The sequence below is a fragment of the Amphiura filiformis genome, chromosome 3 (genome assembly GCF_039555335.1).
Source record: "Amphiura filiformis chromosome 3, Afil_fr2py, whole genome shotgun sequence".
Lineage (NCBI taxonomy): Eukaryota > Metazoa > Echinodermata > Ophiuroidea > Amphilepidida > Amphiuridae > Amphiura > Amphiura filiformis.
This window is the reverse complement of record NC_092630.1, coordinates 65,596,437-65,624,188: the sequence shown is the minus strand read 5'-3', so window position 1 is coordinate 65,624,188 and position 27,752 is coordinate 65,596,437. Positions and strand designations below refer to the sequence as shown.

The window sequence follows — 27,752 nt, the reverse complement described above, 5'->3', positions numbered from 1 at the left end:
TTAAAGGCATAGTTCAAATTTTTTGTTGCATATACTTGTATATAAGTCTGTGAATAAGCATTGTAAAATCAAAGTGTAAAATCAACATGACCCTATAATTAGATGCACCCCTCAGTAATTTATTATGCATGAAAGAGGGCAACACAGAGGCTTCATAATTTTCACTTACACACAAAGCGTGCATAACTTTTTACCATCTCAACTCCTTGAGTTACGCACAAATAAAATGGTGAAGGACTTGCCATGAGTACTACTGATATAGATAAATAAATAATACTAAATAAATTTGGATTTATAAAGCGCCTTTCTCCCGATTTTAGAGGACTCAAAGCGCTGTAATTTTGCTGCAATGGTGAATCATCACAATCAGATCGCATCAACTAGGTTGCTGCCGAACGGCGCACACCTATCCGCATTTAGATTGTAATATCCACCAATTATCTGTGCAACTCCCCAAATCCAGGAAGTTTTTGATAACCACACAACTAATCACCGCTTTTTGCGATACAGGAGGAAACCGGAGATCCCGGAGAAAACCTGCGAGAGCGAGCATGGAATCGGGATAAACCAAGTGCACATGAGTCCTTGGGCGGCGCCGGGCTTGAACCGGGACCTCAGTGGTGCAAAGCGAGGGAATTACCGCTGCGCTAACTCGCCCTCCTAGATACCCAAATACTCTGTGGATACCTTAATGTGGGTGTCACTTTTTTGGTGCGGGAGCACTCACTATATATATATATATATGTAAATCAAAATTAACTGAAATGAAGGTCTTCAACTTTATTTTCTTCCCACATGTCAGATAAACTTTTGGATAAAATAAAACACCATTCATTGGAAATACCATAATTTTTCACTTCATATTTTTTTATTACTCAAGTAAATCTTAATTTTTCTTACGCACACACGCTCCCTCCCTGTTACGCACGCTTTGTGCGTAAATTCAAATGGCCAAAATTATGGAAGGCTCATAAGGTATGTTGCTGATCAGCAAAAGTTTGCTCATGCAATGCATGCTGGGAATGAAAAGGGAGAGTTGTCAAATTTGTCTGGCATGCCACACAAATTCAACAGCTTTTCTCCCTTTTTGTTCCCAGCATGCATAGCGCAAGTTGACTTTTGCCGATCATACCTTATGAACTGGAGATTAGTGTGGTTGTTCATAGTTTTTTTGTCTCTCAGTCATGTTGTATAGCATTTATCATATCAGTCTGAATGCTACTAAGTTATAAATCATAAGTTTAGTATAATACCTGTTGTCAGTATTGTAATGTGGACGGACCTCTGCTAATGCGCAATTTAAAATCCCAGAAATAGAGCTCATACCAATCTGGTTTAAGTGTTGTGATAAGTGCTGCTTGGCTGTTATGTATGGATGTATATTACACATGAAGGCGGTATGTGTGACTGTAGATAAACTTATGGTAAAGTACACTGTTTTACATTTTTGTTAGTCTTGATGCATATACAATGGTGTGATCATCATGATGCATAATCATAACCTGATTACCATAATCCAAGAGACTTGGGTTTGGGTATTTCAGTACATAAGGGTCATAGTATGCAATTAACGATATGCACTCCAAATACTTAACATCCCTTGCCTAATAGGTGACTTAATTGTTTATGCAAATAATGTAGTAATTTTATATCTTTGTGTGAGTAATTTGTAGCGATAATTTGTTTGATAAAAATACCTGTTTAATATTGTATATAGGATTGTAATGGGTGCTTGCAATTATAGGGAGGCTGTGTATCAATGATTTATATTTTCAACAAATGAATTGATTCACGTGTCATTTTTGTATGTTAAGAATTTTTACATACATGGTATAAATATTTTTTATTCTGGTTTTGTTGTAAAGGTGTATTATACTGGTTTAAATCAAGAGAGATTTAAATAGTAAATTTAATTTAGATATTATCTTTTGATGAGAAATTTCTATTTCTGTTATGTTGGATAATTGTGTGTGTTTGTAAAGAAATTGATTTTATATTTAGTACAAGGTGTATTTCCAAAGTTCATTTTGAAGAGAATTCCAAGACATGCAAGTAAGTGTGGTGTATTTCTATAGTTTGAGTGAATGTATTAAACATGTTATGATGTGATTACATAATGAGTAGTTGGTCATACACATGTGATTTTCTTAACTTTACCACTACTGTTCAAATCAATGGATAACAATACTATAGGCAAAATATTTAATTCTCGATCATGAGAGGATGTATCTTCTGCGTACTGTTGCGTCAGCATACTTTTCGTGGAACAACAGGATCGCTCGACCAAAGACCATGATTGGTCAATTCTCAAAAGATGTGCAAGTGTCTTTGCGTAGTACGCTCAACGCAAATATCTGTGCGTACTCAAGTTGGCTCTCATGATCAAGAATTCTATATTTTGCCTATAACAGCTATTTGAATTGTGGTTCTTCAATCTGAGATTATTTTTATGTTACTGAAAAACAATATACAAAAGAATAGGGACACTTCTGGCCACACTGGGGGTAGATTTCACTGACAATCATTTGATTACCTTGTGTCTTCCTCATGATGCAAAACTGCATCTATATTGCTTTTGGCCAAGTGTAGTGAGTGATGTCAGTGTGAATTCCATTGGTGCACCTATAAATTTGCAAGTGTATTCTCCAAGTGCTGGAGTAAAGATGCACATTGATGTTTTGTGACTGCTTCAGACCAAAAACAATGTTTGTGTCAATGGACAAATATGTTTTTCGTTTATAATATCAAATCATGTCATCAGTTGGGCCTAATATATTTACTCAAACTATAGGTCAAGGTAGAATGTTTCATTTCTGCATGGTTGTTAATTTCAATTGTTATAAACAGCAATTCCAGAGTTTTGTAGTTTGAAATGGAATAAACAATTCGGCAATTCCACAATTTTGTGAACAAAGTTAGGTAATTTGAATAACCAACATTGTGTCCTCTCTTGCACATGAATCAAGTAACACTATATAGAATGTCATCTAAAGGTCAATACTTTGGGTCTTCTCCTTGGCATAATATTAGAATTGTATGACTTGCTTCATGTACGAGAGAGGAAAAAGTGTTGGATACTCACATTTAACTACCTTTGTCCCAATAATCAAGAAATTAAGGCTGCAAGTAGAAACATTCAACATTTCAAAAGTGAAATCATTTTCATTGGGACCATCTTCATTATTTGGTTACGCCACTTTTTTTGCCAAAGAATTTTTTTTTATCCATTCCAAGAATTTTTCCCAGCTTACATGAAAGTTTGCCAAAAATGCTTGGGTTAAATTCACATCTTCCCACCCTAATGGAAACTATGCAATGGTTGTAACGAATAAATAACATTAAACTTCCAATAAAGATAGCAATTAAGACTTCCAATCCAATATCATTCATGTTACATGAAGACTTGTTTTAATAGCCGATGTAACAAATCTACACAGTAATAATTACAATAGTTTTATGAAGTTACAGGTTTGAAATTTAAAATAACACAAACCTACAAATAATAATTTAATAGCAATAATGTGATTCAAAGATCACATTACAACATTTTTAACTTTACCAGATTTGTACTGTACATTCAAAATTTTATACTCGGAACAAATTGATACCAAATATTCAAAACTTCCAGTAAAAGCTTAAATCCATCATAAATAACTTGTAAATGTATAATGGAATATATTGATAACAGAATGAAGTGTGTATAGTTTGGGCTTTTATTATTACAATTACAGTAATTTAATTGTTCTGTTTTTGTCAGAACATTGATATGTTCTCTTTGCTTTGAGTGCTTTATAAGATATTCTTAACATGTATGATGAATTAAAAAGGTTAATACAGAAGTAGACATAACGCTCTACATATATATTCTTAAAGCAATTGTTGCATTATATATTATAAATATACAATTTTCTAGTGAAAAGAATTTGCATACAAATTATTAATCAAAGGTGGTGGAATTTTCATATCCTTTTGTATGAAGCATGCTTGTTATATAATCCAAATGTAACATTGTGCAGCATAAGGGAATAAAATGGAGAAAAACCAAGATTTCTTGAGTTTGCCATGGTTTCTTTCTATTGTGTCATTCCAAAGATGAAACATTGCCAGAATTAACCAACAAATTAAAAAAGAGTTGTTCCCCAAAACCTGCTAGGCCATAAAGGCCCTGGTCCAGGGTCATTTTTCAAAATTGCTTAGAATGCTTCTTCCAGAGAATGCAATGGATTTTAATGAAACTGCATCCAGCGTCATTTGGTGCCATTGTTAATGTTATATGATTATTTAATGGAAAAATAACAGGACACAAAATGTAACAGCTAAAATAGAGGAGTGAAAGCATGCAACACTCTCCTTGTTCCAAAACACACTCAGTCCTTTATTGCCAGCCAAATGAATCTGCTGTAATTTTCCACAACTCACTCGGTCTTCTCATCCTAATATTGAGTTCATAATGGGTTAAGTGAACTTTTGAAAAACAACTTTTTTCCCACCTTGATATACTGGGTATTGCAAAAAGTCCATTTTCAAAGTGATAGGCAAAGATCCATCACTACTGCATCGCACATTTGCCCACACAACCTCATGTCACTTTGAGTTTGGTAGTGATGTACTGATGTCACTGCATGTTTTGGGTTGAGTAGCTGTGAAACGGGAGTGCCATTCTTGAAAAAGCTAGCACAGTCGGAATGCTCTCTCACATATAGACACATATTGACATCACTATCAAACTTGAAGCTGAAGTTCTGACCAGCCATCAAAAAGGATGCATTTGTGCAAACTGGCATATTCCAGCTCAATAGTGCTAGCCAAAAATATTTTGCTCAATTCATAAATCTATTTTCATAGCAAGTGATCTAGAGATATATGTCTATTCATGGTTCATTCCAGGATACTTCACGGGGCTGACTTAACTATCTGCTTGAATAGAAAGGTATTTGTGTTAGTTAATATCTATTTGATTTGCATATTTGTGCTGACTACTGACCATCATGTATTCTTATGGCCATGCCATTTTGTCTTGAGTCATGAAAAAGGTATGTGCGTTGGAAGGGGCTATCTAGCACCCTTGAAAATCAACTTCTAATCAACCTCTTTAGATCAGAAACAATGGGTAGAAGACGATAAGCTGTGTTAAAAAATTCAACAAAAAAATATAATTGATGTCTCTAGCTCAAAAAATGCATAGATAATGATAAGTATGTTAAAAAAATTAATACAATTTTATACAAGACTAGATTTCGCGGTTCTTGGGTTGGGTGGTTCTTGTGACTATCTCTATAGGCCTACTTGCCCTGACCTTTTTAAATTACTAATAGGCCTCTGCACGTGTGCCGTTTTGGAATCCGATTTAACCGCACTGTAATGCATTCCGATGCTCGCACTGCGCCCTGCGCCCGTCGGTAATCTGCGCACTACGCACCGCGCGCACGCGATAAGCACCGCGAGCACGCGATACGCACCGCGAGCACGCGATACGCACCATGAGCACGCGTTAGCGAGCCACGCGATAGCGCACGGACAGAGAGACGGACGGACACGCCATGATTAGTATTATGATGGGTCAAATTTCACAATCTCAGATCTGTGCCACAGTATTCCTCTGGTCATAATGATTCAAAAATATAGTTGAACCTATTTGCGATGTAAGGTTCTCGAGTTACAAAAAGGTCACATGTTGGGTTTCTACAGGTCAAAACCTAAAACTGCTAAGATTTTTTTATAAAAATGGTTTCAAATTGTTTGTCTTGCAAAAACAATTCAAATCAAGCTTAGACTTAATTTTATACAGGGCTTGCCTTTGGTGAGAATTAACTTGCCTATCCCAAAATGTTCCTATAAAGTCAGGAATCCTGCAATTATGTTCAGGTTAGTTTATCAGAGACAATGTTTCTGATTATGAAGCAGATTGCTTCAAGCAGTACATAAAATATAATTGTAGAATTCTTTCTCACTCCCATACACTGCTTAGCACATGCAGATATATGTAGTGTATGAACAGTGTCTCATGGGTTGGAAAGTCACGTAAAGCTGGTGGTCCTGTGTTCGGGAAGAGTCAAACCCTGTGCATGTTAAGTGTCAGAGCTATTAGAAAAGAGAAGGGGCCATCCACGGTTCTGATATCTGCAATCAATCATAGGTTCCAGAATCGTACATAAGTAAAACTCTGCACATAAAGCCCATGCAACAATACTCAAATTGAGGTACAGCATGTATATAGGAAGAAGCCTTACAATGTTTTTATAGCAACCAAAGCAGGATATATTCATGGTTTCCTACCCAGGGCATGTTGTAGGCATTCAATTGAATATCAATAGTAAATACACCACCATACAAAATATATCTATAGTGCAGCTGGATGGACCATGGTTATGGCCCGATTGGTGGTTTAGAAATAATAATTGATAATGAGTAACAAAGGTTTAACACCTTCAGAGCTCTTAGCGTGACCTGTTATCCACAGCAGATTGCAAGAAAACCAACACACATTGAAATCAAAGTTTGCCATGTGCATGGCGCAACGATCTAAAGCACAAGTGCATGTAATTAATACACCGCAAACATATTGCAAGCATGCGTGCTCGTAAAATGCATTTATATCAAAGTTTGCCGTGTGCATTGCAAAACAATCTACACTATTTCCCCTCAATTAGCACAATCCATTACACACAGACAAGCAAATAAGCACACACTAGTCAAAGTTTGCTGTGTGCATGGCATAACAACCTGGTATAGCAGTGTGTCTCTATTTTTCCCTTCATATGTGACATACAAACATGATGGAGTACAAGTACTAAGGGACCCAAACATCAAAGTTGTGGCTAAAAACAGGTTTAGGAATCATTCAATATTTATGTCGGGGTGGGAGTTTTGACAAAACAAATTGCATTCCTCCTGTCTCAAAATTTTTGGATTCCCGTTTTTCTTAACATTCCCCCTCAAGACCCCAAAAATAATTTGGATTCGCCCTTAAAAACTCTCTCCCCTGGCGTAAATATTGAATGGTCTCTAATGTGACACCATTTGCTCTACTCCTGGAACATATATCTCTAGTTTAATAATCAAGAGGCCCTGCTCTACTACAAAAATCTTGCAAAGTTAAGTTATTACATAGAATATGACTCTACTTCTTAGCAGTGGGCTTTAAAAATCAACACTCAGTTGCTTAGGGGTAGGGTTGCTAAAATAAATTTAAAGTTTAAGTGTTAAAATCCACTAGAATGTAAAGAATGTATCATTTAAAACTTATGTACATTTAAAAAATGTTATCATGATAGCTAAAGGTTAAATTAATCAATATAGTAACTTTTATTTTGCAACTCCTCATTGCAAAAAATCTTTGTAATAGATTTTTTAAAATCAAAATTGGCAAAAAACATAATGTGATGACCATGTTCATTACTAGGGCCTATATTGCATATTTCTGGAATTGTATATGTTAGCTTCTTATGTGTTACCTGATGGAGGACAGAAGTTTATTTAAATGAAGATGACTCTGTCATGAGTGACGTTGTATTGAATACCCTTTATTAGCTTCTTACAAAAATTCTTACATTATGCTTTCCACAAATCCATTTCTTTCAGAATACTATTTGTAAGATTTTTCAGTAATGGAACCAAGATCTAAAGCTTTGGCACTATAGCGTAACAATAGCAAAATAATTAATTGTATAGCTTACCTGAGATAAAAGATGTGTTTTGAACTGGACTTAGATTTCAGATAAATTTTACAAGGCAAAACTTGTAGCAATACTTACTAAGGAGCAGTGGCGTAGTGTGGGTCATCCGATTGGGGGAACTGACCATGATTGGGGGGGGGGCACCGGGTCTGATTGGGGTGGCACAAGCCGTTTTTTGGCAATTTTCCTATTGAATTTTCTAAATTTTGCAACCGATTGGGGGCTCCCCCATGCCCCTATGATGCGACGCCACTGCTAAGGAGGATGCCCTCCATGTTTTTTGAAATCCTGATTTTACACAATGTACTTTGATCAATTGACATACCCAAAAAATCTGATATTTTGAATTAATTCATAAGATCAAGATATCATTTGAATGTGTAAGTGATGTTCATGACACTGAACCTTACATGGTGTATGGGATGTTCATAACACATCAAGAAGACTAGACCTCAGTCAGGAGTGACAGAGTAACAAACATTGATGCTGGAATTAACTATTTTCTTTGTTTCATTGTTTCTTTCATTTGGTGGGCTCAAAATTAAAAGTAGCACATATCTGACAATGAAAAATAACAATTTGTGGAAAAGAAATACAGATCTAAGCATAAAAGTTCTATAAATACAGATCTATTTTTGATGGAAATGCTACAATATCGCTTTAATAAGTTTCTTGTGCTTGCTTTTCAATAAAGAAGAAACTAAACTCAAGTAGCATTTATCTCTAGTGTAACAAGAGTAAAATCTATATGTAATTTTGTAGCAACCTAAGATGTGCTCTGAACTGAACTTATTTAATTTCAGACAATATAAAGCCAAATAAATCTTCTTATACTTAGATTTTATCTTAGTAATACAAGCCTATCGAAATTTGAAAAGAGATTTTTTTTCTTAAGTATAATTCCATCTCTCTAACCCTAACCCCTAAGGGCTTTTTCGTGACGGGAAGGAAAGAATAAAGAGAGAAAAGAAGGAAAGAAGTTGTTTGCTCTGGGTGGGATTCGAACCCGAGACCCCTCGCATGCCAAGCACTCGGTCGGCGACACCTTGCCCCGGGTCTTGGGCTTCGCTGGCCAGCGAAACTGTGCCTATATATCACTTAGGGCGATTGCGTCATCACACCACGTGGGATGCATGCATGAACAGCGCATATATCAAGTAGTATTTTGTAGCATTCAGGCGGGTTAGGGTTAAGGAAGCCTATACTGAGTTTCGATAGTGGTAACCTAACCCTAACCCCCTAAGGGCTTTTCGGCGACGGGAAGGGAAAGAAGGAAAGAATAAAGAGAGAAAAGAAGGAAAGAAGTTGTTTGCTCTGGGTGGGATTCGAACCCGAGACCCCTCGCATGCCAAGCACTCGGTCGGCGACACTTTGCCACGGGTCTTGGGCTTTGCTGGCCAGCGAAACCGTGCCTATATATCACTTTGATTGCGTCATCACACCACGTGGGATGCATGCACGAACAGCGCATATATATCAAGTAGTATTTTGTAGTATTCAGGCGGGTTAGGGTTAAAGAACTCTTTGGGCAGTAGCGAAGCCATGATTTTCAGCAAGTTTGCTTTTCAAGCCATTCAGCCTGATTTCATCGCAAATAAAATAGCAACAGTTATCTTAAATCTGAATGTTAATTTTCAAGCCACATTCCCAACTTTGCCTGAATAACACCCAATTGAGATCATCCTGCAAGTAGGCAAGGATGTGCTAACTAAAGCATTTTCCACCCTGATGTATATAGCATAGTAGCACACCGTACCCTTTTCCAGCAGTGCTATAATTTCCCATATTTAAATTGTACAATGCAATATGAGCTGTGCATTGTGTCTTTTTCGAAGAGAACTTTCTGTAGGAGAACACTTTCAATTATAGTAGTAAGTGACAACAGATATGTGACATACTTGACCAATAACAGATTTTTGAGACGGATTGATGTTTGTAAACAAAGGCAGTGTAAAACCAGTACCATTATTTTGGATTTCCAAATACTCTGACCTTCATCTCACATACAAAACTAAACCAGATCATTCTTGTTAAGAGACCACCCTTTAATTAGTAATAGTCACAACAGATATGTAGCATATTTGTCGATGTTTGAAACATCATAATATGAAGTTGGTTAAATCTATTAAAGATACTCTTCCAAACTATTAATAGTTGTTACTTGTCCGATTCGAAATACTAATCAAATGCATATTAATTAGAAAGAAAGAAAGAAAGAAAATTTAAAGGAAGGAAAAATGTAAAGGAATTAAGAAGGAAAAAAGAAAGATAACAGAAATGAAGGATGAAAGGAGAGAAAGAAAGATATGCATAGGAAGAAGGAAAGAAAGAAAGATATGTAGGGGGCCTAAAGGAAGAAGGAAAGAAAGAATCATAAGAAATTCTTATAAAGTAAGAAAGAAAGATAGGAAAGAAAATAATGAAGAAAAAAAGGAAGAAGGAAAGAAAGCAAGGCAAAAATGAAAAATCAATATATAGGAAGGAATCCAGGCTGTCACACAACAACAAACTGTCAAACCCAGTCCAGAGACATACAATGACCATCTACCTTGCTCCCTCAGACCCATGCAATAAATTACCCAATTATCTGCCTTGTCCCTACATGTAGATCAACTCTTGTCAAAAGTAAAGGAACTGAGCTGGTGACAGGTTTATAGATAAACATATTGGAGTTGATGACAAGTTTGAGACCAGGACAACTGGCTATAAGAGTACACTTCCTACTTACGAGAGCATTTTGGTGGGTGCTACTAGTTTGTAAGAATATTCGCGGCTCACGCCGCTCATACTCTTACTACTACTAATGGCTTGCATATAAAGCTCTGTTCACTCTTCTGGTACACTATTCATTTCATTTTGGTACTGTTGCTTCAGACCTTGCAGGTACATTTTAAGACTGTTTTTATCAAGGCAAGAGTTGCGGATAGCTTGCACCACTCTGTTGGATAAACGGAACACTGCCTTCTGACGATGTGCTTCAGCTGTGCCCAATGAATGTTGCTGAAAAATAAACAGAGAAGGGGAATTTGAAATGATGAGCACGCATACAGACAGGCAAAGAACAATGACAACTGCTGACCAACATGTTACCTCATCTATACAACATTTGATTTGGGATCATGAATGTCTTCAGGTAATTTTGAACTGACAATAAATGGGTTCATTTCAATGTCTGTGTTCTATGAAACCGGTTACCATGCATGAGGTTAGGTTCGGGCATACCCTGGGTAAAGATAATAAATAATAGGTTGACTAGATTAGATTAGATTAGATTAGATTATAAACTTTATTCACATTAATATGCAGGGGCATACTCAGAACTGGTTGTGTGACTCCTAATAGTCCAACATATGATGATTTTGATTGAAAGTGCTCAAACCCATTACAGGTGAGCGTCTGATGATCGGTATACCCAATGATCGTAAGTGAGGGTATGCTGTGAAACTAGTAGTAATGGTTGACTTTTCCAGAGGTCTATACTTTGAATTTGTTTCTACGCTCACCTGTAATGGGTTTGAGCACTTTTAATTCCAAAGTTAGTCATCTGAAAAATAATACTTGTTATAATTGTAATAGGTATTTAAAACAAAAAATGCTTACCCTCTTTTGCAATGCTGTTGATTCTGAGAGTTGTTTTGATTCTGCAATGACAGAAGCTGGCAATGTTGAAACTTCTGCTAACTGAATGCCTGTAACAGGTTCAAGAAACAAAGTACAATCATGATGGTTATGTGTTGAATACCGGTACATCAAGATGTGAAAATCTTATGGCAACATTGTACTTAATTTTATACAGGTGAGAATATTACAGAAAAAATATCACTGACTATTTAGAAGTTTGCAATACTTACATATTTTGCATTGATTTATTGGTTCAGATAGCAGATTATATTATTGAACTTTAAATTACAGTACCGGTACTATTATTTTTCTCACAAAGAACTACTACATTATACTTCAATAAGTATTTTAAGGTGCATTTCATTATTTCAACATCTTGGATCGATAAGCAACAGTGGCGTAGCGTGGGTCATCACATTGGGGCACCAACCATGATTGGGGGGCACAAGCCGTTTTTTGGCAATTTTCCTATGGGATTTAAAAAAATTTCAGATCGAAGGGGGGGGCACGTGCCCCTGTGCCCCTACGCCACTGATAATAGGGGGGGGGGTGATAATTCCAACTTTTTATGAATTGCTGCTAAAAATATGGTATTGACTATACTAAACAAGAATATGATCATTAAAAATAAATTTAAGTAGATTAACCCCCCTGTACATGCCCCCTGAAGATTTGGTAACAAGGTTTCCGAATTCGGCAGCCTTGCACATTGCTTAATGTAGTAGGTTTTCATAGAAACTGCAAGAAATTGTGATTCTTGAGCCTGTTTAATGGTTATTTTGTATTGTAAATGCTGAGTTTGGTCAAATGTGTTGACAATAACATAAACAGCTTATCAGCTGGAGGATAAATATCACTTTTTATTTGTCTAGAAGAGAGTGCAATGCTTCAGTTAAGTGCGTTAGACATCACATTCCTCAAACAGAGGTTCAGGTTTTCGGCATTATATTTCACACACATCTTTTAATTGCAAACATCACTTGATTTAAGAAGTGAAAGACTGGTGTCCCTTGCACATCTTCAAGATACAGCTGCTTGTCAAGCTTCTCTGAATCCATGGAAGATAGGCCTATATGGCATGCTCAGCTGTAAGATCACATTCCCCAAAGGTAAAACTGTCTCCCTTCTGCTTCTGTAAACCGGAACAAGACATGATCGATCATCTTTATCATGTGGCTTCATAATAAGAAGGATTCTGCTACTTTAAATGAGTAGGCTATATACTATATAGGCCTATCATAATATGTTATTATCATACATGTTCTTGATTTGCTGGAAATCTGTCCATTGACACAAAGGAGAATGCTGGTAGGCCCCTATGTTGATGTTAAGAAGGTTCTTGGGATCATTGCGCAATTAGTCATCATAAAGTTGATAAAAGGCTGGTATCAGTTTTGAGTAGGTTGTAACTGTTGAAGTTTAGTTAGTGAAAAATATGGTGTAAAATAATTATGATGTAAATTAATCAGAGCTCCTGTATAGTAAGACTATATGGTTTTCAGGGAGTCCAGATCCAAGAAGCACTGATAATGCATGCAAGTATGTGTTCAATGTTCATATACAATGATATAGGGCCAACTAGGAAATGTGGATGTCAATCCATTGGACTTGTTCCATGATTTATTAACTTTGTATGCAGCCAAGTGCCTGTTGAGTCAAACTGCTCGATGATGAGGCAGTAGTTGAGTAGTATTATTCTTGGGTATTATCTTGTCTACCTATTCTGTTCTCAATTACGTGCTTGGTAAGACTCTTAGGTCCGTATGCACAAATGAGTTAGACGGGGTCTAAAGTTAGACCTGGTCTAAGTGCAATTTAGTCCCAGGACAAGGAACATTTTCCTTTACATTTTCTTAAGCTATTTTGTATTATTTTTGAACTTTGCATGTAAATCTTTAGAATTTGCTACTCTATGAAGTAAATAAGAGTAAAAGACCATTCCTGATGGAACTCAATTCCATAAGACCGGCCTAACTCTTTTGTGCATACGGACCTTAGGGCCTACACCTTAAGTACAGAAAAGATGGTCAGACATAAATCCAGAATCCAGCCTTTCTTCAATAAGACTTTCTACACCTACACTATGAGCTGTTTGATCTGTGATGACAAAGTCTATCTCTTCATAAAGTGTTTTAGTTTCGACTCCACATCACAAAGATAGGCCTACTCACTTTTTACACCACACTAACCTATAAATGTCCAAAATTGCTCAAATGTCATCATATGGAACTAATTTCACACTAGTTTATCAAGAAGGCCACATATACAACCCATAATTTTAGCAAAAAGCACTTTAATCAAGCGTTCACAGCCATTTCAACTTCCATTAATGTCGTCTGCTACATGCAGTAAGTATACAAGCCTGCCAATTCGGAAACCTTGTTTCAAAATTTTCAAGGGGCATGTACAGGGGGGTTAAAATCTTTTTTGAATAAAAATTTTTCATATTCTTGATTTCCAATGTTGATACCATATTTTGAACTGCAATTCATATTAAAAAGTTGAAATTTGCTAAATAACACACCCCCCTAATAAGCAAGCTATGTATAATAACAAGTATTACACCACTACGAAGGCCACTATGTTGCAATTATACATTGACGGAAAGCAAACACAAATTAGAGACTTTCTTTTGCAACAACCAACATGCAAGAAATGTTATGTATACATTATGTAGAACAAGCATTCTGATGGTATTAATATCTCAACTCTTTTAGAGGTAAGGCACGATGTCTCATTTGGTTCTAATAGTGCTATCAGTGCCCCAATAGATACTGATAGCCATTTCTATCATGTCCTGAACATTTACATAGTGCTTAAGTTTTTTATTGAAATGAAATGAAAATGCTATGCAAATGTTAATTATTAAGCTTAATACAATTTATTACATCATCAAAAGAAAGAGTCATCGGTACCTAGCCAGTCATCAATAGTGTTAGTGTGTTATAGGACCTTAATTCAACGTGGTACCTAAGTAGGGAGATGAGGTTGTGGATCACAAAATGCCCCTCAAAAAAAAACCTGAACAGCCCTCCCCATGAACACTGGTAACTTCTTTTAAATTATTCAGGTTTAAGAAACATGTTTAAATGCTACATTTGTAAATGCATTTTTTAGTTTTTATTCACATGAACAAACATGTTTTGAAACAATATTTTCAATGTAAAAAGTATCCCATAACATTATAGTCTACTTTTACACACTGTAAAGGGTTGTAATAAACATGCTGCAGACAAACATAAATACACCTTGATCTTACAGGCTGTATATAGAAACTATCTATCCAATTCAGTTGCTATTTTCAGAACAAATAGCTCAAAGAATACTGTATTGACACACTTAATTGCATTTATACGTACATAAAAGAGAACAATTTGAAGAAATCAATGCTCATGTTCGGCAAGCTTTTATACTGAACAAACAATTCTGGATGTCATTAATTGACTGATTGATTTAAATCTGTTATTTTATGGACAATACTCTTCAATTTGACCAGTTTTATTCATTGAAGCGCCAATATTTCTATTATTGCAACCTTCACATACCGTACCAATTTTCTTATATTCTTAATTAAATTGCGGGGTAAATTCATTCAGGAAGATTCTCCATCTATTCAATTACATGTTTATATTGTTTTCAATATTCAGAACCTTGTACTCCCGGGGATGACCATATGGGTATGTTCCCCCTGGAAAGACCGCCTTTTTTGATTTTGCTACAATTTTGCTCCAAAAGACCCCCTAAATTTGAACAAAATAGAGCTCCGAAAGACACTTGATTTGGATAATTTCAGCTCTAAAAGACCCCTCATTCCTCACATTTCTGTTATTTCAGGCGATTTCAAAACATTTGCTTTGTCATTGTGTTATATTTGTCCTTGGACTCAAAAACAAAAGAAGACATTATTGACAGCAAGGTATTATTGATGGTGGCTATTTCAACACAGAGATCATTTGTTCCTTAATTGCAAAGATAGAAAACAGATTTTTAAATTGATTAACTATTGAATTGATTAACTATTGAATTGATTAACTATTGAATTGATTAACTATTGAATTTGTTGATATGAGATGCCAAGCAAGCAGATTGTTAGACACATTATTACTAGTAACATGGTATCAGTTTTCAATGACAGTAATTACGACTTTTGAAATTGACCATGATTTCAATGCATTTAACCCCTTCGTACATACTGTGTACAATTGTACACATGGACTTCTATTGCTCCCTGTATACCAGGGGAAGCTTATTACTGCAAGCAAACACCATGTGCACAATTGTGCATTCATATGCTATCCTCCAGGGCAGAGCGCCCTCGCCTCACTGAATGTCACTTTTCATGATCTAAAAGGGCATCACCCACTACAGCACGTTGCCAGAAGACATGTACTTTCCCTTTCTAATTTTATATGAAATATCATTGTGGACAAGCTAAATTCTAGTCAGGGGGTTAGTGTAAGACCTGTAGAAAACATGGAACACTATTTTTGATCAAATGCTTCAAACATATGTGGTGTGGAATTTTTGTTAAATGGTGTGTACAATTGTACACAGTGTGTCTCACCTTGTAAATATAAGACTAATATATTGTGTTCAGTTGTACACAGTGTGACTAATCTTATCAATATATAGGAGTTATTTAGTATACTTTGTACATCATTAAAAGTTATTTTTAACTCTTTTGTCAATACTTCCATTCAGTTTATAATTTGCTCTGGATGCATTTTTTGGAAAAACCACTATGTAGGCCTATTATTACAGAGATATTTAGGAGTAACTGGTCGTTGATGGGCCCGAAAATGGATCGTGTAGAGTGGAGTAACAAAATTAGTCTCAGAAATCAAGTTTATTAAGTGTGATGTCTTTTTCGGTCTCTCCAAAGACAAGAACTGTTTATTAGCATTTTATACCAAATTAATGAGAGTTAAGGCTACAGATATGCACGTATGAAGGCAACAGAAAAAAGAAACAAAGGGTTCAGGTTTGTTGCTTCACATATGTTACCAAGTTTTACTGCCATTACTTAGTCATAATGTGTACAATTGTATCCAAAAAATCATTGTAAACGTCGTCACTTAGTCACAATGTGTACAATTGTACACATGCCCTAATTTGCATAATTGATGAGGTAATTTTTTTTTCTTTCAGTTTTTCACAAATTACTATCCAAAATAGTTATAATAAGCATAAAAAATATTTTTTTGATCGAGCCATCTTCCTTCGTGTCCGTTATGCAGGATTATCTATGATATTATATATCTTACTCTCCTAACTTTCAAATTACACTCTAGATCAGAATGTTTTGTATGCATATTTGCATAAATTTAAACCTATAACTTTTCCATTATACACACTTTAATCTTTTTTCCTACACTATTTCCCTCAGTTCTTGCATGATACTGGGTGTGGATGGTGATGATGGGTTTTAACACATGATGACAAACTCAGCCAGCAGCACCACTGTGGGAGAAGGGGCATTCCCCTAATCTTGAGTCAAAATGATACAAAGAATTCCCACTTTTAGGCAAATTTGGGAACTCCCAAAAAATCACTTGCCCTTCCCCACCCCAATGAATTCTGGCACTGCCTCAATTATTAGCTGGTATTCCAAACAAGCAATGTAAAGCCCGAGTGATATTTAAAAACGTGCATGGACTGTGATTGCCGTGACTGATTGGTTGATGCCTTATTATAGGATGTAACTGCATAGTATTAGTAGCGCAATGGGCATGTGTATGCTTATATTATTGGTGATCGACTGCACAAACACAATCAAATCAAATAGTCTTGTCTTCCCACATGACAAATTGGTTTCTATTTGTATTATTCATCCCAATAAAAATGTATTCTCCATTCAAAATTAATCCAAACAACATGTTTTATTCTGTCACAAATGTAGATAATATATGACATGTTTTTGTCAGTACATTAATGAAAATAAGATTTTCTTATAACAATTTACTCATTCTATTCATTCCTTACATATGAAAAATCAAATTAATTCATTTCATTTCTACAAGGTACGGTTTTCTTATTCTTTACAAAATGCATTCTTAATCAAACCTAACCCAAACAACCTGTTTACTTAATCAAAATTAGTCCAAACAACCTGTTTTACTCCATGTCCCAAATGTACAAAATATGGGCCAGCTAGGTTTAATTAATGAAAAAAAACACCTAAGATCTTCTTGTAACACAGCAAAATAAATGTAATTTACTCATTCCATTCATTCCTTACATAGGAAAAATCAAATTAAATTCATTTCATTTCTACAAGGTACGGTTCTCTTCTTCTTTACCTCAATAAAATGCATTCTTAATCAAACCTAATCCAAACAACCTGTTTTACTCCATGTCCCAAATGTACAAAATATGGGCCAGCTCTTCTTGTAACACAGCAACATCAATGTAATTTACTCTTTCTATTCATTCCTTACATAGGAAAAATCAAATTACAGTCAGATGTGATGAGTTGCCAGTCTGATGAAGCCACTAGTGTAGTGGTGAAACGTCACTAAAACGCGAGTTAAAAAACTTTCTTTTTTATAGGAATTGTCCAAAATGAACAATATTTACAGGAAAAATTAAATTCATTTCATTTCTACAAGGTATAATATTTTTATTCTTTACCTCAATAAAATGCATTCTTAATCAAACCTAATCCAAACAACCTGTTTTATTTCATGTTACATACCGTAAAAACTTAATAGTTATCATATGTGCTTACTATCTAGCGCTTTTGAAAACATGAAATTGTACCAAAGTCTGGCGCTTTACCAACTGAGCTAATGGGGTTGAGACACAAATTTGCAGGTTTACTTGTTCATATATAACTATGTGTATCGATCCTTTACACTTTTGTGGATGGGGCACTTTATGTTTCATGTTTTAAAAGTGCTTGATAGTATGCACACATGCTAACTATCAAGTTTTTATGGTATGCAGAAAATAAAGGCTATATTTTTGTCAGTACATTTTAAAATCAAAATAAGTAAGATATTCTTATCATACAGCAACATAAATATAACTTACTCATTCCACATACAAAAAAAAGAAGATGTTCAGATGTTCTTGTCTCCCCATATATGACAAAAAATATGTTTTTTATTTGTATTCTTCACCACAATAAAAATGTATACTTAATCAAAATTAAACCAAACCACCTGTTTAACTTCAAGTTCATGTCTCAAATGTACAAAATATGGGCCAGCTACAATCCAGGAAAAAAAGGTTGGCGCACTTTGCCTGTCTTTTGGTATATCTCTTCCCCCGCTCCCCCAATTCAATGTTGGACCAAGCCATGTTGTCAACAGGTCTGTGAGACCCTCCAACATTGAAAGATGGGGAGTGGGGAAGGGTGAGATAAAGGGGGAGTCTGTACTTCACATATATTGCATGCATGTTTCACTCGCCTCTCCAATTTTGATAGGGCAAGCATTTCCATTGTTTAGTGCAAGTGTGCCAACTATTTTTTTCCTGGATTGTAGGTTTAATTAATGAAAATAACAAGATCTTTTTTATAACACAGCAACAAAATGTAATTTACTCATTTCTTACATAGGAAAAATAAAATAAAATTTCATTTCATTTCTACATGGTGCATGAGGTAGGAAGAAAATAAACCCACCTCAATCAGATTGAATAGAAAGTAGATTCAGATTTGATTACTTACCATAGTGTTTTTCTTCTGTTCTACCCTTGGACAATACATGTGTATAGGTAAGTGTCTGCTTCTTGCCATCATCTGCTGAGCTATGTTCTACCTCAAAATGATAACTGCAGAAGAAAATAATCAAAAAGTGCAAATCATTGATATTTCACTTTTTCATATCATATGAATCTGTTCTATCAAAGTAAGATATTTCTGGGAAAGTGTTCAGAAATAAGTTTTTTACCTTAATAATTAATGTTATTAATGTTTATTTTTGCAAAATTATAGCACCTAATCTGGGTTGCCAAGAACATGAAAATGAAAAAAAAAGACTATCAAAGTGATAAAATTCTGCATATTTGAACCAGCACACTTACTAAAATATATTCAAGATACTTTAATGACTTAATAAGAATTTGAAACTTCATAAGTGTGCTGTAGAATTTTTTTTTTAAACAATATATTACAGTCAGTCTACTCTGAAGTACAAAGTACTGACGCGGACGCACACATTGTGCCGACTTTGAAGGCACGCATACCTGCAGCAGAGACGCAGCACTACACACTGTTAACGCGCTATGTACGAGCGCGTTGTCACTTTGTACTTCAGAGTGGACAAACTGTAGCAGCAAAAACAACAACAAACATATTCAGTACTATAACTTTAAAAATGCAACTAAATAAGACCAATTGCATGTGCTTATTTGTAGCAGCTTGTGTTTTTATGTTGCATCTAAATGATAGTTTGCTATTATTATGCTTATCATATTGATGTTTATGTAATTTTGTACGTATATTAGAAGCTGATTTAGGGGATGACTGCTTCTGACTCCCTGTTCTTTCATTTTATTTCATTCTTTCAGTCATCTCCTGCGTGTCATTGTTCTTGTGCCTTTATTTAACCATATTTGTTTTGATTGTTGATAATATGGAAATAAAGATCTATATAGTCTAGACCTGAAGCTGAAAACTCTCAAAATACAGTCCACAAAATGTTTTTTGGTGAGACCTACTGATTCAGAATCTGTGTGATGCCAAGGGGGCAAGGGGCACCCTTGAGCAATTTGCAGTCCTGTTTGGTATAATTTCACTGCAAACCATCGCAATGAGGTTCACATTGTGTAAACTTGCTTACCGTATTCGTTCCATTAACCGCCCAGGGCACTTAAGAAAATCATTTTGGGTGGGCACTTATCTTTTACATTGTTTAGGCCAACAAAACGTAAAAAAAGGCCCAACATATTCATCTATCATCATTAGTGTGTCATTTGTTTCAGCCCATGATTCAGATTTGCATGGGCAGTTAATAAAGTAATATCAGTTTGCTTGTTATAAAATCACTGGGTGGGCGCTTGTAAGGGCATGGGCAGTTAATAGAACGAATAGGGTATATGCTTCTTCATGCTGATATCAGAACCCCAACAAACAGAATGATAGAAGAACTGAACTGGGTAAACTTTACTTCATAATGGACACAATTTGAAGTTAATACTTGGAGTACTTCTTTTGTTGTTGCTACTGCAACACAAACAGTCGACATGAATCAAATATATAATGGACAAATTACTAGGCAGAATAACAAAGAAATAACAGCTAAAAAAGACCCAAATATATGCAACATGGTCAAGGGGAATGAGTCACATGTTGGCAAAGATTTTTACACCATTTTCTGGCAGTTTACAGATGCTACTCTTTGATGTAAACCCCATCAAAATCAGACATCTGGTTACTGAGTTATAAGTAATTTATCAATGGCTGAAAACAATATAAAACAAAATAATTTGAACACTGTTTTGGCCAATATCTCAAAAACAATATTTGCAACATCCTACTCATTCCCCTTGATCATATCATATATATATATAGCCAAATATCTTGAAACCCCTTCTGTATTCATTTCATCAGCATTTGATCATTTGACTCCCGGTGAAACCTTGAGTTTTACCTTTGCTCTTTTAGCCCTATGTTCTGAACCATGGTGAATGAAACAAACTAATTAACCAATTCCTTAGGATATAAAGAACATCTTGGTATGCTTTGTAGCTGAATCCAAGTGCTTTTGATTTCTTTTGTTAATTATCTGTAATTGTGCTCTACCACCAATATGACTTCTATTTGAATTCTCTGCATGATTCTGTACTACTACTCATAATCAACCAAGTTCATTTTACTGTGTGAAATGAGGACAGGAATGCTATTATTACCTTAATCAAATTATTCTTATTACAGCTTTTGTTCACTATCTTCAGTTATTAAATAAGATAGTTTGAAGCATGCACTGAAACTGTCATCTTTATCATGATAATAAAATATAGTACAAATATTCATTGGCTATTCATGCAGTAATACAATTTTGACTGAATGGTCCAGTTTTTTAGCCTATATACCTTTTTAATGCACATGCTACAGCTGAAGATTGCTTTTATGCGTCTCTATATTTGTGCCTGCAGTCTGATGTCTTATTGATAGAAACAAACTGTTTCATGAAAGAGAGATAATTTCCTAGACTTCTGTCTTTTCCTGTTTTAAAATTTTCATTATTGAAACATGTTCAGGAACATAATGTTCAGGAATAACATAATATTTATTAAGTTAACTTAATATTTATTATTAGGCCATATGATCAGAATTCAAGTTATTAACATGATTAAGAAATAGTATAAAGAAAATAAACCACCCTTAAAAGTAAGGAAATTTTAATCTAAGGCTAAAAATTCATCTCGGCCCAATCTGAGCAATTCAATACAGACAAAAAAGTGATGATTCAAATGACCGAGGAAAAACAAACGTCACAGAGTGCACCAACAAAAGGAGAACGCCCACTGGTTGAACTGAAGAGCCCGATTTAGTGTTAATAACAACACCATGGGCTTGACCATTCTCTGCTGAGGTAAATTTGTCCTCCAGCACCATCCGGTGAATGGCGTCCACTTGATCTGCTGTTGTCGAAGATCTTGGGCTTCCGGACCTTGGATCATCTTCCGAGCTCTCCCTCCCTCGCTTGAATTCAGCAGCCCATTTCTTTATGGTGGAATAGCTAGGAGGGGTATCACTACTTGTGCCGACCATGTCTTGATGGATGTCCTTGGGTGCCATGCCCTTTTTATGAAGATATTTAATCACTGCACGAGCTTCTTGTTTATCCATTTTTGGATCTTTGCTGAATCTGAAGACTTTCAAAGGACCTCACTTGACAAATAAATGACAGATATATGAATATCATTGCATAACCTTATAAGGCAACATACTTTTTAATTACAATGTAAATTTGGAGATGCTGCTATGCCTTCTAGGTGAGGCTTAGAACTTTTTGATACCCCTTGTACATTAGCCTCTCAGAGCTTTTTTTTGCTGAAAACCCCATCATAATTAGACTTACAATTCCAGAGATATGGCCATTTTGGTGTTGCTCAGAACAATAAAATACAAAGTTGAATACTCCACTAAAGAAGAGATTCATCAGAATTGTCTGTACAAATTCTTACTAGACTTCTCATATCAAATTCAGGTACTCACAATTAGTGTTGATGTTTCATGTAGTTGAAACAATGAATACTATTATTAGCTATATCTCAAAATGCATTAAAGAGGAAGCCCCACCAGAGCAGTTCTTCTGGGGTGAATCAAACCTCCAGGGAGTGAAATGTCTTTGAACATGTTAAGAAAATGTTGCCAAACAATGACCCTGGTATAGTATAAACATAGGCATTAGCTAAGTCACTTGTAAATTGTCAATGATTAATTTGATAACCAGGCAGGTTTGGATAATCTCAGAAGAACTGCTCCGACTGGGCTTCCTCTAACCATGAAAAAATAAGAGAAAAATAGAAAGTAATAAAGCAAAAATGTTAAAACAAAGGTCTACATACTTGTGTTCAACTTTTGCTTAGCAATATTTTGATGGTTAATCACTCTTGACACTGTGCTGTCATCTTGCGCTCATAAGTTAAGTTGCTTTTAAGATATGAAGTTGAAACTTAGCAGACAATTACAAAACGGATGGATAAATAATATCTAAACAAATGACATTGTTTTGTTGTACCATCGCAAAATGAAGTTAATTTTCTGCATGTGCCCTTTTTTTCCACACTACGTACATATATGTAATTCAATTTTCAAACCCCATTTGACCTAAAGTAACTTTTTCTTTGCACACTATGTATGTAATTCAATTTTCAAGCCCCAGTTGACCTAAAGTGCTTTGTCCAATTTCAATTGAGTATGATTAGGTAGCTGCATTTGACGAGAAAGTCAAGAAATTAAAAACACACAAACAAACAAATTATTATTTTCTAGGTGACAACTTCAAAAGTGGGAAAGGTATATAAATAAAATAATGGCCATTGACAATTTCACCTTTTTCATAACAGGCAAAATTCTTCAATTTGTTAAAGGCCCAGGAAGCAGATAAATGTTATTCTCACTTCCTGAAACAGATCCATCAGGATCATTTAAACAAAAGAATTATACCGGGTCTAAAGTTAGACCTGGTCTGAGTGGAATTAAGTCCCAGGAGAAAGGACATTTTCCTTTACATTTGCTCAAGTTATTTTGTATTATTTTTGAACTCTGCATTTAAATCTTTAGAATTTGCAAGCTACTCTAGGAAGGAAATTATATTTATTTATATATTATGAATATACATCATTATATATTTATTTTATTCTTCTTGGAAGATTCTATACCTCTCTAAATTTGTTCTAGCACAGACTTCATATTTTGATCTTTCTGTAATATTGTTATCTCCAATGGCATCATGATTAAAGTCCAAATCGTCTGGAGCTTCACATAACATTTTCCAAATTCCCAGAAAGGAAACATTTTTCATATGCTGAGGTTCTTTTGCTGGTAATTTGCATAATTTTCTGCCTCTCTGTTAGAGTTATTTATATCTATAACATTATACTGACTTAGTTAATAAACACATACCTTATCTTTACTTCTTCATACCACATCAGGTTATTAAACATTTTTTCAATTAAGCAAAGCATTTACATTTTACATTTGATATGCTAAGTCCTTGGATTTTTGAAAGACAAATAACAACACATCAATACTGGTTTACAAAAGCCACTTTCACAATAGTTGATGTTATTCCTATTAAGGAGGCTGTGTACTCTCAGACATGCATGTAGTAAAAGTGCAATAACTTTGTAATTATTCGCATAAGACATATAAAAGTATACATTTTTATAAAGGCAAGACATCAATAAATCTTAATATAAATACAGATTTGGGGTAAAAACAACAATTATGAAGAAAATCACAAAAAAGTGAGTTTTTGTCAATATTTGTTAGGTACATCATAACAAAAAAACACTCTTTCCAAAATATTTTATTTTGTTTTAGCTCAATCTTGAAGCTCCATTCCAAAAACGTTTTTTTTAATTTTTTTTGATATTGGCCTTAGTTTTTGAGATATTGACCATATAAGGCATCAAATTGAACTTTTTAAAATTCACAAACACCTATTTGCACAAAATGATGCCTAAAATCGGAAATAGACCAAAATATAAAAAAATGAGAAAACCGTTTCTTGAGTCGATCATGCTTTTTACGGTGATCATATTTGCTTAACTATAGATGCTGTATTTATTGAGTTATTGTGTACCTAAATCGTCATTTTACCGAGAAAATGAACATTGAAATAATGGCCGTTGAAGTTTAAAGTGGTCATGCACATTTTACCCTTTCATCGAATCTCACAGGAGAATGCGGCAGTTTTCGTTTTTCTACCTTATATTACGTGAACATCGGGTAAATCCACAGCCCGTTGAGAAGTTTGAGCGAAATCCATTCATAACTTGATATTCAAATCGAGGGAAAGAACTTGAAAAACCCCACATTTTATCAGCTAAAACGGAGCCATTTGACCACTTGAAATTAGTGTTTCCAAAGGATGTGCCACGCATGCAGATAAGCGTCGCGTATGCATAGCGTATCTGTGCGTTAACAACTTCCGTGACTACGCAGCGCGATGCGTTGTTGTGCGTGTGTACCCCGCTGATACAACAAAGATTTTCTCTCTTTTAAAATTGCAAACACGAATGAAATAGTGAAATAAAATCCATAAAATAGCGCAGTTGGAGTTTATAAATCTGGATTTTCTTTCCTTGTATTTATAAAAAACATAACAAATAAACAAATATCAAAAAAGCTCAATTTTGCGAAAGAAACAACGTCTTGAGTACACAGCCGCGTTAACATATTAAATAGCTTTGTCTATAATGCACTTTGTACAATTGTACAATTGCTTATGATTTCAATTAATCCTTATTACATCTATTGGTATATATCAAGTAAATAGTTATTAAATTTGAACTTCCATCATAGATGCAAATAAAAGCAATACTGCTTTGTTCCTATGGCAACAAAGTAACAGCATACTACACAAGCTATCACTACAGATCTGTCATTGGTGCATGCCGGGATTATAGCACACTTGACTTCTATGCACTAGTGTACTTGATTTTTACTGGCTGGAAACACACTGATTGACTGACAGACCGACTGACGTATACTACGTAACTTTCTGAGGCAGGATAACTATAAAAATGTGTGAGAGAACTAGCTCATTTTGCAAGCAGATCATCTTTGATACATACTGCATAGGAAACCTGCTCAACTGCATATAGTCTTTATTGATTCTTGACTATTTCTTTCTTACTGTCGTCAGAATGGAATTTCCATGCATTTACTTGAGTGTAATTTTGAAATTCATTGGAGTTGGATATCTTTTAACTCAGAGCATTTTCCTGCATGGCGTGTTTACTGAGGTACAAGTAATTCCGTTGTGGAATAACAATGTTAGTTCATGCAACGTAAGCAGAAGCAATGGGGAATCCATACAAATTCAAGGAAGTGAAACTGAAATGTGTCATTTACAAGTGATATCAACATCACCATCTTTTCTCTCTGTAGTCTTAAAGAGCATTTCAAGCGCTGATGTGATTTATGTTGAAAGATTGGGAGATTTGCTTCATTGCCAGAACAAGTATCTCATCATTAAGGGAAACAACAAACCTTGCCACATGGCACTGTTGCATTCAAAACTTGAATTTCAACTTTATGGTAATGTTGATATTTTCATCAGTGAAGTTGCTGCCACAAATCAACTATCGTCTCCTGATTGTCCTGAAGTTTTAAGTAGCAGCACTTTTAGCTCAGAAGTAAGTCAGACCCCAGATTGCGATAACATTAAAGGATATAATCATATTATTACATGTATTGCTCAAAATGACCTTGATTTTTGGGAGTTCATGTATGACCAAAATCTGTGTGGTTTTCAAAATTTTCCAGAAAGCTGCAGTGCTACTTTAGGAAATAGAGAAGTTTCTGTTCATTGTCCAAATAACCAGTTCTTTCAACAAGACCAAGCAGTTGCAATTTTGTACCCTTCTCAAATGAATTCACTATATTTGGCTTTTGGGTCAAATGTGAAAATCAAACCAAATGCCTTTGAAGGATTGGATAATATATTGGTACTAACCATAACAAATAACACCATAGACCATTTACGTGCAGGTGTCTTTAATGGTTTAACTAATTTGAAATACATTGATTTAGTTGATAACCACTTGGTTTCTTTAGATGTTGATATATTTCAGGGCTTGTCCAGCTTGGTATATCTTGATATAGATTATAATGAAATGAACAGAGTACAGGTGGGTTTATTTCATGGGTTGTTTAACTTAACACAATTAGATCTCCAGTTCAATCGACTAGTTTTACTAGATGCAGAGCTATTTCGTGACTTGGGTAATTTGACATATATAGATTTAGATAATAATAGATTGGAAGCCCTACATCCTGAATTATTCAAAGGTTTATATAAGTTAGAATACTTGCATTTAGATTACAACCAATTATCTCGGTTGGATTCTGAATTGTTTCAAGATTTACACAGTTTGATATATTTAGATTTGAAGGTCAATCATTTTGTTACTATCAAACCATCTTCATTGAAGAATTTATACAGTTTGAAAACTTTGTTGCTAGGAGAAAACAAATTAACCAAATTAGATTCATATCTATTCAAAGGAACAAGAGAGTTGACATTTTTGGATTTATCTGAAAATCAATTGAATGATATCCCAAACATCCTCAATTTAACCAACTTGAACTATTTCAGATTGAATGATAACCCATTGATACTAGTCGACAATAAGTCATTTGTAGGGATCCCTTTAACAATAGAATTCTATGTAAGTCAACCTGAAGTCTGTATGTGCTATACACCTGCCGGTATAAACTGTACTGCAGCAACTGCTAGATCACCATATCTTACATGCCACAGATTGTTGTCAGATAGGGTATTAGAGATTTTTATGTGGATTATTGGTGTCAACGCAATTGGGGGAAACTTATTTGTTATGGGTTGGCGAACAAAATACTTTCAAAGTAATAAGATTCAATCCTGGTTACTGAGCAATCTAGCAATGTCTGATTTACTTATGGGTGTGTATATGCTGGCAATAGCAGGTGCAGATATCCACTTTGGTGAACATTTTCCAATGCAATCAGAGATTTGGAGATCAAGCTTTATGTGTCGCTCAGTTGGAGCAGTGGCTGTATTATCCAGTGAAGCTTCTGTATTCTTTGTAACATTGATAAGTCTGGACAGACTGCTTGATATCAAGTACCCCTATTCTAGTAAGAAGCTGAGGAAGAAGTTAACAACTATTAGTATTGGACTTGTGTGGATTATCTCAACTGCTCTTGGTGTTATTCCGTCCTTTTTGGCAGGAAGGAATATGAACTTTTATGATAACTCTCATGTTTGTATTGGCCTTCCACTTGCTCTG

The 27,752-nt window shown here is 35.0% G+C and overlaps 1 protein-coding gene across 1 annotated transcript in view; it reads right to left on the bottom strand.

The window, feature by feature from the left end:
- Positions 1–10,483: 10,483 nt before the first annotated feature.
- The window catches only part of LOC140147758 (mutS protein homolog 4-like), a 98,886-nt gene continuing 81,617 nt past the window's right edge, over positions 10,484–27,752 (bottom strand). The window contains exons 24-26 of the mRNA XM_072169515.1: positions 18,970–19,073; positions 11,277–11,365; positions 10,484–10,676 (exon numbers count right to left, since the gene is read on the bottom strand). Coding sequence (XP_072025616.1) covers positions 10,503–10,676; positions 11,277–11,365; positions 18,970–19,073 — 367 coding nt within the window. The 3' untranslated portion in view covers positions 10,484–10,502. The remainder of the gene's footprint in view (positions 10,677–11,276; positions 11,366–18,969; positions 19,074–27,752) is intronic.